Source organism: Manis pentadactyla, chromosome 1 (genome assembly GCF_030020395.1).
Source record: "Manis pentadactyla isolate mManPen7 chromosome 1, mManPen7.hap1, whole genome shotgun sequence".
Taxonomy (NCBI): Eukaryota; Metazoa; Chordata; class Mammalia; order Pholidota; family Manidae; genus Manis; species Manis pentadactyla.
Window position 1 is genome coordinate 63,888,512 of NC_080019.1, and position 12,836 is coordinate 63,901,347.

The window sequence follows — 12,836 nt, forward strand, 5'->3', positions numbered from 1 at the left end:
AGGTCTGCTCTGTTCTCCAGGTGTATACAGTCATGGTGCAGCCTTCTTTCCTGTTGCTTTTTTAGGATTAATTTTATTAACTATATTTTCATAATACATGTGATTTTTGGAGTTCTCTATCTCACCTCTCACGCTGCCATCTTGAATCCCCAATAAACGGATTTTAAACTTTATATCTTCCTTTGACTGATTTCGGTTTTTAGAAGTATTTTGCTCCAGGATTTCCTCTCCCCAGACTTACAAGCTTATGGCCAAGGTTGGCAGAAAAGCTATAAATGCAGGAAGCCATAATGATACATCAGAAAATTCACATCAGGAAGGTTCCAAGGAGTGGTGGGGAGACTGAGGCACTCTGGGCAGGCCTCAGTGTCTGATTGGACTTGGAATCCATGAACAACAGGTTCACTACAGAAGTAAAATTTCTCAAGGTGGCTGATGGATGACATTCTGAAGTCAGGTATTTTATAAACTGTATTTTTCTATCCAAATGTCCTGAATGATCAGCAAATTATTGTGGCCCTGAAGTTTTTGAAAAACTGGGTCTGGCACCACATAATATCAAAGGAAATTATAATTAATCAATAGCAATACATAATTTGATAGATATTTTAGCCAGGAGTTTCATCCCATTCACCTCCTCTACTTTTTGTCAAAGTAGCTTATAGTTCACAACTCCCCAGCCGGGGAAACAAGAAAGGAGGGGCTGGAGGAGAGGAGAGTGGTTGGCTTAAGTCTCCCACCCCTGGCAAATCGCCAATAACCAGCGCTGTGACTGTTCCCAGCACGGTGGCCTGGCTGGCTTCTTTAGGTAGGTGGTGCCTGTTGCTCAGGAGAGTAACTGTGGCCTCTGCTGCCCTTTTCAGGATAAAGGAGGAGTGGAATTTTGTGGCCGAATGCAGGAGCAAAGGCGTCCCCCAGGCTGTGTACTGCAAGAATGGCTTTATAGACACCAGCGTAAGGCTTCTGGAGAAGATCGGCAGGAACTCTCTCACAAGGCAGAATTCTCTTTCCAAGGAGAGAGACAAGCGGAACAGTGCCTTTGTGTTTGAGCTTTCAGGGGAGCAGTGGAAGGTGAGTCGGCGTGTTTGTGTCTGTGCCACAAGTGGGTCCTCCATGCCGGGCTGCCCTCAGGTCTGGCGGACCAAGCCCCTGGCCCTTTGAGAGCTTTTCCATGGATGGGAGTAACTGGTTGTCCACTCTGAACCAGGTGGCATCTCCTTCTCTGCGAAAGCCGTGCAGTGTAGTCGTGCAGAGAGCAGCGGGATCCAGGGGAGCGTGGGCGGGCTTACCTGGATGGCACAGCACTTAACGTGCTTCACTGCGCTGCCCTTCCCCCAGACACTTAAAGTAACTTTTTGTCTTTTTTATTTGTTTGTTTTAAATGAACGGAGCTTTTTACTTATCTAACACCCCTCAGTGGGTGATAACTTTACTGACTCATCACAGTGTGCAGAACATCTCGGAAATTTCAGGTTTCCGCCTGAGATTCTGTGGCCAGGACAAAGATGTCCCCACTTTCTTTCCTCAGGTGTTTGCAGGTGGCTTCCTGCCTCCACTGCCCTGCTGCTTTGCTCAGAGGGGCGTCTCCCAGGCTTGCCTGCGCGCGGAGTTTTCTGGCTGAAGCAGTATGTGGGTGTGCCCTGGGCAAGTGACCTGGTGTCGACAGGGTTCTCTGGGACCTGCCCTCCATCTCTTTGTGTCCCATAATTTTCTGGCTGAAAGGACTCTGGACCTGGAGACTAAATATTCGGGCTGCCCCCAGGCTGTCTTTTATTAGCCACATGGCCTGAGGCAGTTCACCCCACTTTTGTGTGGTTTATCCCTCTTCAGTAAATGGCTCTAATGCTTGCCCTGACTCCCTCTGAGGGCTGTTGTGAGGATTAGATAAGCGAATCGTGTGTGGCACAGAAGGCTGGTTCAGCCTTGCTGTGAGCCTGCCCTCTAAAGTGGGGAGACATCATTACTCTCATGCCTCTTTGATGTTCCTTCTCCTGCATCTCCACTGTTGAGATTGGTGGATGTGGGGATACTGCCGCTTCCAGGGCAAGAAGGAGAGCATGTTTGGATTTCTAATGAAATACCCCTGGCAAATCATTCTGACATGCCATCATCAGAGGTGACCCCGGGCTAAGCACTTACATTATGGGGTCACCAGCCCATGTGGAGAACTTGCATCAAATCTTCTCAGCCCATCATTTTAAAGAGTGTCCAGTGAGTGCCTAGGGTGGTAGGAGGCTAGGAAGAGGGGTGTGATTCATCAGGCTCAGGGAGGCCCATCGGGACCTCTGTGTCTTCATTACTCACTCCATCCCCTGAGCCAGGTGTCTCTACCTTGACTGGGACCCACCAGGGGAAACCTGGGAGCTTCAGGCACTCATTAGTATGAATTTCCTCCCCCAGAGAGACCTGTGTTTTAGTCTTACCTCTAAGTAAGAGTGAAGAGCCCCATGAGGGGATTTTTCACCATCTTGGCGTGCTCGAGGGTGCTCTGGCCTTCTGGGGCCCTGGGGACTGGGTGGGGAGAGCCCTGCTGAGTGGGCAGCTGCCTCTCTCTGCAGGTGGACTGGGGAGGGTGGAGGAACGGTTGCTCCTGCTGTAAGCCAGGGACCCCCAGGCCCTGGGCCCTGCTCTTTCAGGGAGAGTTCCTCAATTTTACTTTCCGAGACTTGAATAGGATTTTTCATTTCTACTATCGATATTACTTTCTAAAAACTGGCTGTTATTTTTGTGAATGAATGAGTCCTGTGATATAGCTTTGTCTTTCTACTTTCTGTAAGTATCTCTTACTTATACCTTCAAAAATTTTGTCCTGTTTTCACTGCACAGTGTAATGGCTTTTCTTATCTATCTTGATATCGATAGCCCTTTTAGGGGAAGTTTTCTTAGAGTTTCCTTTTCCTTTTGGAGTGTTTGTCTTTACCTGGCATGTTGGGGCTCCCTTGGAGGTCTGGGGTCACTGGGAGTTGGGAGCATAGACAAGCTGACTGGACACTCCCAGTGTGTGTCCTATGGGAGCTTTGTGTCTTGAGGGCATTGCTCTGGAGTCTCTGGCTCGCTGGCCCACTCACCCCGCCCTGGAAGGGCAGGTTTATGGCTTGCCGGGGCTGGTGAGAACCACAGGAGGAGCCTCTCACTTCCTGCTGCGGGGGCCCATGAGCCTGGGAGGCCTGGGCACCGCGGGTTTGCCCTCTGTCACTTCAGAGGTGAAGGCCCAGTGAAGTGGCGCGCCTGGAAACCAGCGGGGCCCGGCTGCGAACTCAGGTCTCCCCACAGAGTTTCTGGTGCTTTCCTATTACAGGCTCATAAAAACACTTAGGAATTTGGTCCAGCAAACATGAGATGTTTATTGAGTATTTTAAAAAGCAACCACAGAGGAAGGGAAATGCAGCACATTTAAAAATCTAATGCATGGACTCATTTTGTTTTTAGAAGATGTTAAATTGATGTGCTGTCGTGGCTGTGGGTGTGAGCCTGGCTGTCTGTGCTCACTCACTAGGCATTTGATTTTAATCATATGAACTCATGGCAGTTTTGAAACTGGGCTAACCTGTTCTCTTGAATTTCATGACAACTGCAGACTCCTTTCTCTCAGAAATGGGTGTGGAACTGGCGGTTAAGTCTAATGCTCTCGTGCACTCTCTCCTTTTTTAAATAAATGCCCCATTTCACTTGGCTTTGTGCACATGCCACTCAGCTCTGACACACTAAGGAAGTAATTCTGATTGACGTAATTCATTCTATTTTAGGAGCTCCCAGATTGGTTGAAGGAGCAGACGCACCTGAAAGAGTGGCACATAAGCAATACCCTGATTCAAATCATTCCTACGTATGTTGAGCTGTTTCAAGCGATGAGAATTCTGAATCTGCCGAAAAACCACATCTCCCATCTTCCAGCTGAAATTGGTATGTTATTGAGCAGAAGCCTTCAGGCTGCTTGCCTGGTAGGCAGGTGACCCCGTGAGAACTGAACTGCTTGCTTCTCCTCCTGCCCCAGGAAGGCTGGGCAGGACCTCTGTCCTGCTTGTTCACAGTGTCCCCTTTGGGCAGTAGTGCCACGATCTCAAGTCAGTAACTCAGCACATGCAGACATTTGCTAATTACTCACAAAGTAGAAGTCTCATGAGTGAGCAACACTGAGTTTAGAAACTTTTTATTTTCTTTTAGTTTTAGAAATACAAACGTGCAATGACATGTTTACTATAATACAACATATTGTTCTCATATTTGTCCACTGATAAGTTAATCTTATGTCATTTTTTATCAAAATTTTATAATTCTTAATAATTTTTTTGTTTGGCTGCAACATCTTAAAATGAAGACCACAGTGATCATACTGCTTCTCTTTCTCTCGAGGTGTGGGGGCAAAGGTCAGGGGGCCACATGGAGTGCCATTCTCACATCACATGCCTTAGGACCAGTAGTACACCATAGGAATCTGAAAATTCTCCAGAGGCCAGGATGGCATGGCACTGGTTTACAGCAGGTGGTTTGAAGTGCTGGGAATACAGGGTGGTTGGTTGGGCCTCTGGTGCTTGTCCATGTCCACCTGGCAGGGTATGCTCAGATGACGTGGCCCTGACCACCTTTACACCCAGGCTGATGTCAGGGCGGTTTGTGCATCTGCAGCCTTGATGGGTAAGGTGATGTCTTAACCAACTGAAGAGCACATTTTTTTACTGTTTGCTATAACAGCAATGGGATACCAAGCCCCGTGTTTTGTCAGCTGCGATGACCTTGTGGATGGCATTTATATGGGCCGTCTGTGTCCCCATCTTGTAACTTGGGAGTATTGGCAACTAATGTAAATATGTTGTCTTTGGTTCAAGAGACTTAGGTCCCCTGCCAATATCCATGAAACAGTTACAGGAAAACTAAGTAGCTTCAACAAGGGTAACACTAAACCCCAACCTGATAAGCATAAGTATTTCTGTGTCCTTGCCCTGTTTCTGAGAAGGTAGAAAGGGCCTTAATATTTTTATAGCTGAAAAGTGCCATCTTTGACATGTTAGGGATCACTTACCTCTTACTCCTACGTTTCAAAGACTGGGGAGACCAGCTCCCAGCATTAGCTGACTTAGCATCATCACCCGGGTCCTGGGCCCGGGGCTCCTTGAGAGCCTGGGCTAGAAGCCAGAGCCCATGATTTCCAAGTCATTTTGGGGGAGGCTTACAATAAGTCACTGAGTAAAATGTCTGAGGACTGAGTTACTTTAAAAAACCCCTTTCAGGTAGAAACGTTCTGTCCTTGTACATCTGAAAAGCCTCAGTGGGTGCGCTAGACTCGGGGATCTCTGCCATTTGGTCAGCCTGGGCTCAGGAACCCAAGACAGATGGGGTGGGAAGCACGGAGCCCTTGAAAAGGGAAATCCGAGCCTCAGACAGGATGGCTCCATGCTTACAGCTGTCTGAAACTTCACCATAGCTGCTCTGCTTAATACATGTTTTTATTAGTCTCTAAAAATGCCTTCCTGGAAATTATTGCTGGCAGATCAGCGTCTGTCTGCTCTTGGAGCCAGTTTGATTTGGGCAGTGTCCTTAATCACAGCTACACATTATAATTCCTGAAGAGCTTATAAAATCCAAATGCCTGGGACTCTCTGCAAACCAATTCCATCAGTATCTCTGGGCCTGGGATCAGCATTTTTAAAAACTCCCCACATTGATTCACATGCGCAGCGGAGCTGAGACCACCGGGTGAGGGGGTGTTCATCCTGGGTCACGGGGGAGGACGAAGGAGCGAGGAGTGAGGGGAGGCCAGGCTGTGCGGCACCGCTCCGTTCCCAGCCCCCTCGCCTGCAGAGCGAGGGCCGCAATACCCTCCATTCCGCTGCTGCGAGGATCAGGTAAGGCGGCACCACTGGAGTGTCAGGCGCAGAGCAGCCACGGCTCCTCCACGGAGCTCACATTCCTCACGGGGGTGTGGGGGGTGAGGGGCAGAAAAGTCAACATCCGGGAAAGGTTTAAAATGCAAAGTGAATTCTCAGTAAGCACTGTTAACAGTTTTTCATGTGTCAAAATTATACACCCATGTTCTTCTCTAGATCTCATCATAGCTATATCCATTTATAAATATATGTAAACATGCAAACTAGATACATTTACACAGTGGGCTCCCACCATGTTCCCCAGCCTCCACCTTGCGTGTTCCCCTCATCACACCATGAGGACGGCGGCGGACTCTAGGTTCAGGCTGTGTGCATCTTCCACTGGCTGGCAGGTCACCTTAGACAGGTCACCCACTAGTTTGCAGCGGCCCTATCTGTGAAGTGGGGACAATAATAGTGCCTGCTCTACAGGGTTGTTGTGAGGATTACACAAATACTACAAAGACGGCACGTAGAACAGATAGACTCCTGACATTACTAGCTGTGTAATCATCATCATATTACTATTATCTTTATGGTAATGTTATTTATATCAGAATATCCAAATCTTCTTCATTCTCCCTAATGGCTGAGTGATGATTATGGCATGATTTATTTAACTTTTTCTTCAAATATTTTAAGCTTAGTAAACTTAGTAAACTGAATACTAGGTCTAAGATTCTGAAGGCACATTTCTAGTCTGAGTAACTTGGGCAAATATTTTAACTTCTTTGGATCTTAGGATCCTCATTTGTACAATAAGGGGTCAGACTAGATGGTCTTTAAAACATTTGTTACCTCTAAATTCTCTAGTGAATTGTTTTGTGTGTCAATCTGTGAGTGGGAGGGGACAAGAAATCTCAGAAGCTTTAAACACTCTATATTGGATTTAAGTGAAGTGTACCTATATTGCCCAACTTATGATTTTGAGTCTATATTAAGTCAATGGGTTATAATTTATCCAAATACATCTGTGACTTGGGCCAAGAGACAGATTCTTCTCCTGTTCTCACATGGCAGAGAAATAGATCATGTCCCCAGTTTGGGGATTCTTAGGATAAGTGAGTATAAAATTTTTCTTTATCACAAAGGATGTTCATAAGAAAAGTAAGAATAAAATAATAAAAAGAGATTCTTAGAATCATTTAGATAGTGTTCTAACTCTTATACTAGGGAATGGTTTTCTTTGTTATTTCATTTTTGGATACTATTTGTGTTATTAACTTGGGATATTTCAAGTATATTTCTTTCTGTACAAACACAAGTATTGTTGACATCTAGAATTAATCATTCCAAATGTGCTGTAGTGAAACAAATCAAAGTATATCAATTCAGGGCATGTCCCTTTCTGGATAAGCAGGTATAACTCCTTACAAACTAGAAATAAATTTTAAAAAATCAGCTGCAGGATCTGATAGTCAAGCAAGAAAGAGGAACATGGGAACAAAGAGTTTTGAGCTCTTTTATGCTGAACAGCTGTATGTCATAAAGGAGGTGGGGGCTGGGTCTCTAACAGTGTTGCCTGCAGAACTATGGAGGGCTGACTGAGGCTGGGAGGGGAACAGGGAGGGGTGGTCACCAGACAGGGTAGTTTTTGTCTCATTATAAAAGCAATTACTTCTGACATGTGACATCACCAAATTAAGCGTGGCAATGAATCCTCATAACTCCTTTATGAAACTCCAAGAAATTATCATTATATGGATTTAAAATAGCTAACTCCTGAGATATGCCCTCTTACCCTCATTCCTGCATTTGTGAGAGGGCATTGGCCAAGTACTCATGTACTTTTCTTATGTGATTATGGTGAGAACTGTTGTATTTTTAAACAGAGAATTAGAAACCTTGAAAGTAGACTTTAAGACATTCCATTAACTTGAGTTTTATTCACATTCCTCAATTCTGTACCCTGGGCTCCTCTCTCCCCTGTCTTCACCAGGCTCACATTTTCTTCTGAGCAAAGCCCATGTGTTTGTTTACCGCACACAGCTCCCTGCCCTGTGCATAGGGCTGCCATGAGCCTTCACCCTCTTCATGTGTCATATTTTCAGAGTTTATTTGCAGCCTTGCCTCACTGAGTCCTCTTTGGAATGGCTCATTTGAGTTAGCTTATCCACATAGGCATCCATCAACCCATTCATTCAAAGCATACTTATTAAGCACCTACTGTATGCAAACAACAACAAAAATATTTGAGTACTTATTATGTGCTAGATACTACACCAGACCCTAAGGAGAAAATGGTGAGCAAAACACACAGTCCTGACCTCATGGAGCATGTAGTCTGGTGGGAGAGACACACATTGGTCAAAGCATCATCAACAAATACAAAAAGTGCTTCTGTGCCAAAAGCTATAAAGGAGTGGTGGCTGGGAGCCGTGAGCACGTCGGAAGTGGATTCTATCTCCTCAGGGAGAAGCAGCAGCAGTTAGGAGCAGGGCCAGGCTGCAGGCAGCTGTGTGAGTCTGTGTAAGTTGCACAATTTTCTCCACACTCTGCTCACACAGCAGAGTAAGGCTCCTAAGGAAATACCTGCCCAACCACATAGAGAGGCTTGTGAAGACCTGAATCAAATGAGATAATGCCCATGAAAGCAATTTGTAGTTTATAACGTGCTGTGCATTTTTAAAGTGCTATAGTTGACTATTATTAACTGTGTTTGAAATATAAAGGTAGACAAGTTTAGTAACTCTTAAGTGTGTTTTCTAAGAAGGTTTCAAACCAGTGAATAATAGACGCTATTGTAGTGTGCTCATTTTTGTGAGGAGGAACTGTGTTCCATTTTCCAAAGCCTTGTTTACTAGGGCATGTGGCTGGTGAGGCTGGCTTCCCATGGCCTGAGAGTTGTCAGCCATAGTGCTTTGCTTCCCAGGTGTATCAGCAAAGTGGCCTCTTGCTGCCTAAGACACTGTGCACTGGTGGGTGTGAGGGGCAGCAACCTTCTTAGAGCAGAACCAAATGTTCAGGATAAAAGATGAGTAGACATTTACAAAGAGTATACATATAAAAAAAACCCAACCAAATTATGTGTAATGCCCTTCCATGCCCATTGGCTCTAAACCAGCTCTGCTGGAGAAAACAGCCACATTTATTTGTCAGATGAATAGTGCCAAATTCTTACTAGGACATAGAGAAAGGAAAAGAAGTGTTTATATACAATTGAATATAAACATATACAATGTATTTGTGTCTACAATTTATTCAAATGTTATCCTTGGTGTAGACTTTCTAAAGCTATTACTTGTTCTTTGGCCATCTTTAAGAAGGTTCTATTATAAAACTTTGTCTCTAGTTACTTCATCTTCTCTGTATCCTCTCATGATAGTCAAATGAACATAGAATTGGCATAAATGTGTTCCTAATGCACTGGAGCAAATACCTCCATCAACCAGGTCATGTAATTCTTTAATAGAAAAGTTTGCTTGGCTGGGTGAAAATTAGACATGACGCAGAACATTCACACCAACCAGGCCAATGCTTTACTTTTTGTATCTAAACAAAAGGAGGATTTAAACAGAAACTGGGGCTCTGGATACCAGTAGTTTAATCATATATTCACAAGGCATCCCCAGAAGAGAAACAGTCTTCCCTTATTTTGGCCCCTTTGTCCATCCTGCTATTTTAACCACAATATCTGAGTATAAGGCTTTCAGTGTATACCAGGTAGGTAACTTAGGCTACTTATTTCCACAGCATTACCATTATCTTCTAACAAACAGTGAGAACAGCAAAACTGATTCAAAAATGGCCCTGCCTCCAATGTACTCCTTGTATGTCTCCCTTTCTCACTTATGAACCGCAAGAGATTTGTAGGCTGAATGCCTACTCTGCAAAAGTAAGCAATAATTTTGGTTTCCTGATGGTATTCCATGCCCTAGAATGTGCATAACATGATTTCTGGAGTATTAAATATATAGTTTTTGTGCTGGTTTCTGGTTTGGAACTGGTTATGTATTTATTCCATCAGGACAGAATTGGAATGCAGTTTTTCTCAATCAATCCGATTATTGCCTGTTCTTGGCATGTTCACTTCCTGCCTGTGAAAGGGACTTGTAGCATATTCTTTAGGAAGTGTGATATGTCATAATTAAATCAATGCAAATATAAAGCCAAAGACGAATGGTTAATTATACACTATTATAAACAATCTACTTGTTTGAATCATTTACCACATACATAATAAAGCTTTGTGCGTATTTCAACACCTAGCCTGCTTCTCTGTAGAGCCCACCAATAGGCCACAGCTGGTCACTGGACTTCCTAGGCACTGAGCCACTCTTCAGATCCATTGCCTGTTATTTAATTATCATGTAATTGCAAAGTGGTTTGAAGTCTGAGAGTGCTGGGGCCTGACCACACTACATGGAGGACAGATCCCCTGCACTCACTGACCTGTAGTTTCCTCAAGAATTAAACAGGTAGAGTAAGCAAAAATGCTCTGGTCAAGGACCAAAATGCTCAGGATGAAAGATGAGCAGGCATCAATAAGGAGTGCTTAAGAAAACACATACAAAATTATGTCTAATGCCTTTACCATCATCATTTTACAAATGTTTTATATGTTGGTTGTGTTTTTTGTTCTTAAAGACATTAAAGGACCTATTCCGTGGATGTTAACTTTTTTTGTAATGACAGGTTGTTTGAAGAACCTGAAAGAACTCAATGTGAGTTTTAACCATCTGAAGAGCATTCCTGAAGAACTGGGAGACTGTGAAAATCTTGAGAGACTGGATCTTTCTGGAAATCTCGAATTAACTGAGCTCCCCTTTGAAGTAAGAAAGTACACATTTTTGCACTATGATTTGCTTTTATTTGGTTTATGGCATGGAATGGTCTATAATATGGGGAAACAGTTTTAGAAAATGAAATCCATCTTTATTAAGTCACAGATTCCTGACATTTCAATCACCCAATACCAGCTATTATAAGATCTTTTCAAATATTCTTACGCAAGGCCAGGACCTGAATTTAAGTTCAGAAATGCTGTCCAAGGAAAACTAGGCAAATACCCTCTTTTCACACAAGATATTTTAGTTTAACATATGATGCCTATTGTCTGTAATATAGATCCTGATCTGTTTATCCAAAATGGTGAGATAAATTGGGAGCAGTTGGAACTAAAATTAAATAAATTAAAAATAATAAAAGAGGGGTTAGATTAAAAAGAAATTTTTGTATACTCATAATAAAATTTGTAGATAACTAAAGTCGGATAGGATTTAACAAGTCCATTAATTTAAAAACATTAGTTTCTTTTTGTCTGTGTTTGTTGGAAAAAATGATTTTAAATCACTTTCTGATAAAATGGAACAAACAACAGTGAACAGTTTTTATTGCCAAATAAAACTCAATAAGCTTCTTGTGTTGAAGAGAGAGAAGGATTCCACATCCTGCTGGTAATGAACAGGTTGGAAGTAGTACTGCTGGTGAGGTTCTGACAAGGCCTGGCCACTGATTATAGTCCTAGGAGGGGTGTTCCTCTCCTTCCCTGGAAACTGAGTGGGAAGAAGTAGCTGCTTTCACTCAGCACCAGCGCACCCCTGGAGATGCCTGGCGATGGTCCTGGTGAGGTGCTCGGCCAGGGGTCAGAGTTCCCTGCGCAAGTCTGCTCATTCCCCGGTCTAACCCAGTGTAGATCAGTTTTCTCTCCGATGTTCAGGCTGGAAGCAACCGAGCCATCTTTGACCTCACTTACTCCCATGGCCCTAACCACTCCATAAGTCAGTCCCATTGGCCTGCCCTTCAGAATATGTTCCGTGCCTGACTACTGCCCAACACCTTTGTGCCAACACCCTAGTCTAAGCCTGTGTTGATTGTCCTGTTGACTGAGACCACAGCCTCCTAGGTGCCTAGGCTGGTCTCCATGTCTTCTTCTATTTTTTTCCCCCTGTAGTGAGATACAATTTACATACCATAGACTTCACCCACTAGGAATGTACAATTCACCATAATTTGGTTTTAGGATATTTCCATCACTTTCTCAGAATTCTGCCTTGGCCAGTTAGCAGTTAATCCTTACGAGCTGGAGAAGCAGGTCGTACTAGGCAACCATGGCACTGGTTGTTTTTTTTCCCTGGCAAACAGCAACTTACCGCTGGTTTCCCTGACCTACACTGACATCTATGGGAGCAAATGTACTCTGGATATAGGTTTTTTGGCTCTTTGCTTTGAATGGGATTCTATAAATGCACAGTATTTGTTATAACTCCCCAGTTGGCTCTGTTATAATAGTTCATTTTTGACTCTTCTCATATATAACTTTGCTAATTCAGTACTGAAGACATGCATGGTCATATTGAAGGGAGTAACATCTGTGAGGGTGTCTGGATGCCATGTGTCCAACTTGCATTTATTTAAAGGAAGCACACAACACCCCTGCTTCTAGTCTCTGCAGCCCCAGGAAACCACTGTTTTGCCTCAATGCCATACCTAAGTGCTGGCATTTTTAAAAAACTGTGGATAAAAACACATGACATTAAATTTACCACCTCAACCATTTTTAAGTGTACCGTTCAGTAGGGTTAAATGTATTCACACTGTGCCTATCTTCATGAGGAGGTTTCTTATGCAAATAAGTGGCACAGCCCTGAATTAAAATTCAGATAACAGGAAGTGGCATGAATGACCCATAAGAGGTTAGGGGACCGCACTGCCAGGAAATCTGAGACGAAGGTACAGACAGTGAAACTTCTGGGTAGATAAGCATTGTATTTACTCTGACTGAATCAGATTTTTACGTGGACAACATTGGAATTTTCAAACAAGTATAATTACTTTTCAAAACAGTATGTGAGCGTTTTCCACGGTCCTTGGAGAAAGTAGCTGGCGGGAAGCGACTGTATCCAGGTAACTGCTCCCCTTGCTCGTTCAGTGCCTCTGTGATTTTTCCTTACTCTCATTTTCAAACAAGTCTTCAGTTATTTCCTTAAAATATCCCCAATAAATTATTTTACAGTCTAAAAAATGTATTTT

At 43.6% G+C, this 12,836-nt stretch overlaps 1 protein-coding gene across 1 annotated transcript in view; it reads left to right on the forward strand.

The window, feature by feature from the left end:
* Positions 1-12,836, forward strand: part of LRRC2 (leucine rich repeat containing 2) — a 67,959-nt gene that overhangs the window by 38,139 nt on the left and 16,984 nt on the right. Inside the window, exons 3-5 of the mRNA XM_036914265.2 lie at positions 864-1,071; positions 3,747-3,903; positions 10,500-10,636. Coding sequence (XP_036770160.1) covers positions 864-1,071; positions 3,747-3,903; positions 10,500-10,636 — 502 coding nt within the window. The remainder of the gene's footprint in view (positions 1-863; positions 1,072-3,746; positions 3,904-10,499; positions 10,637-12,836) is intronic.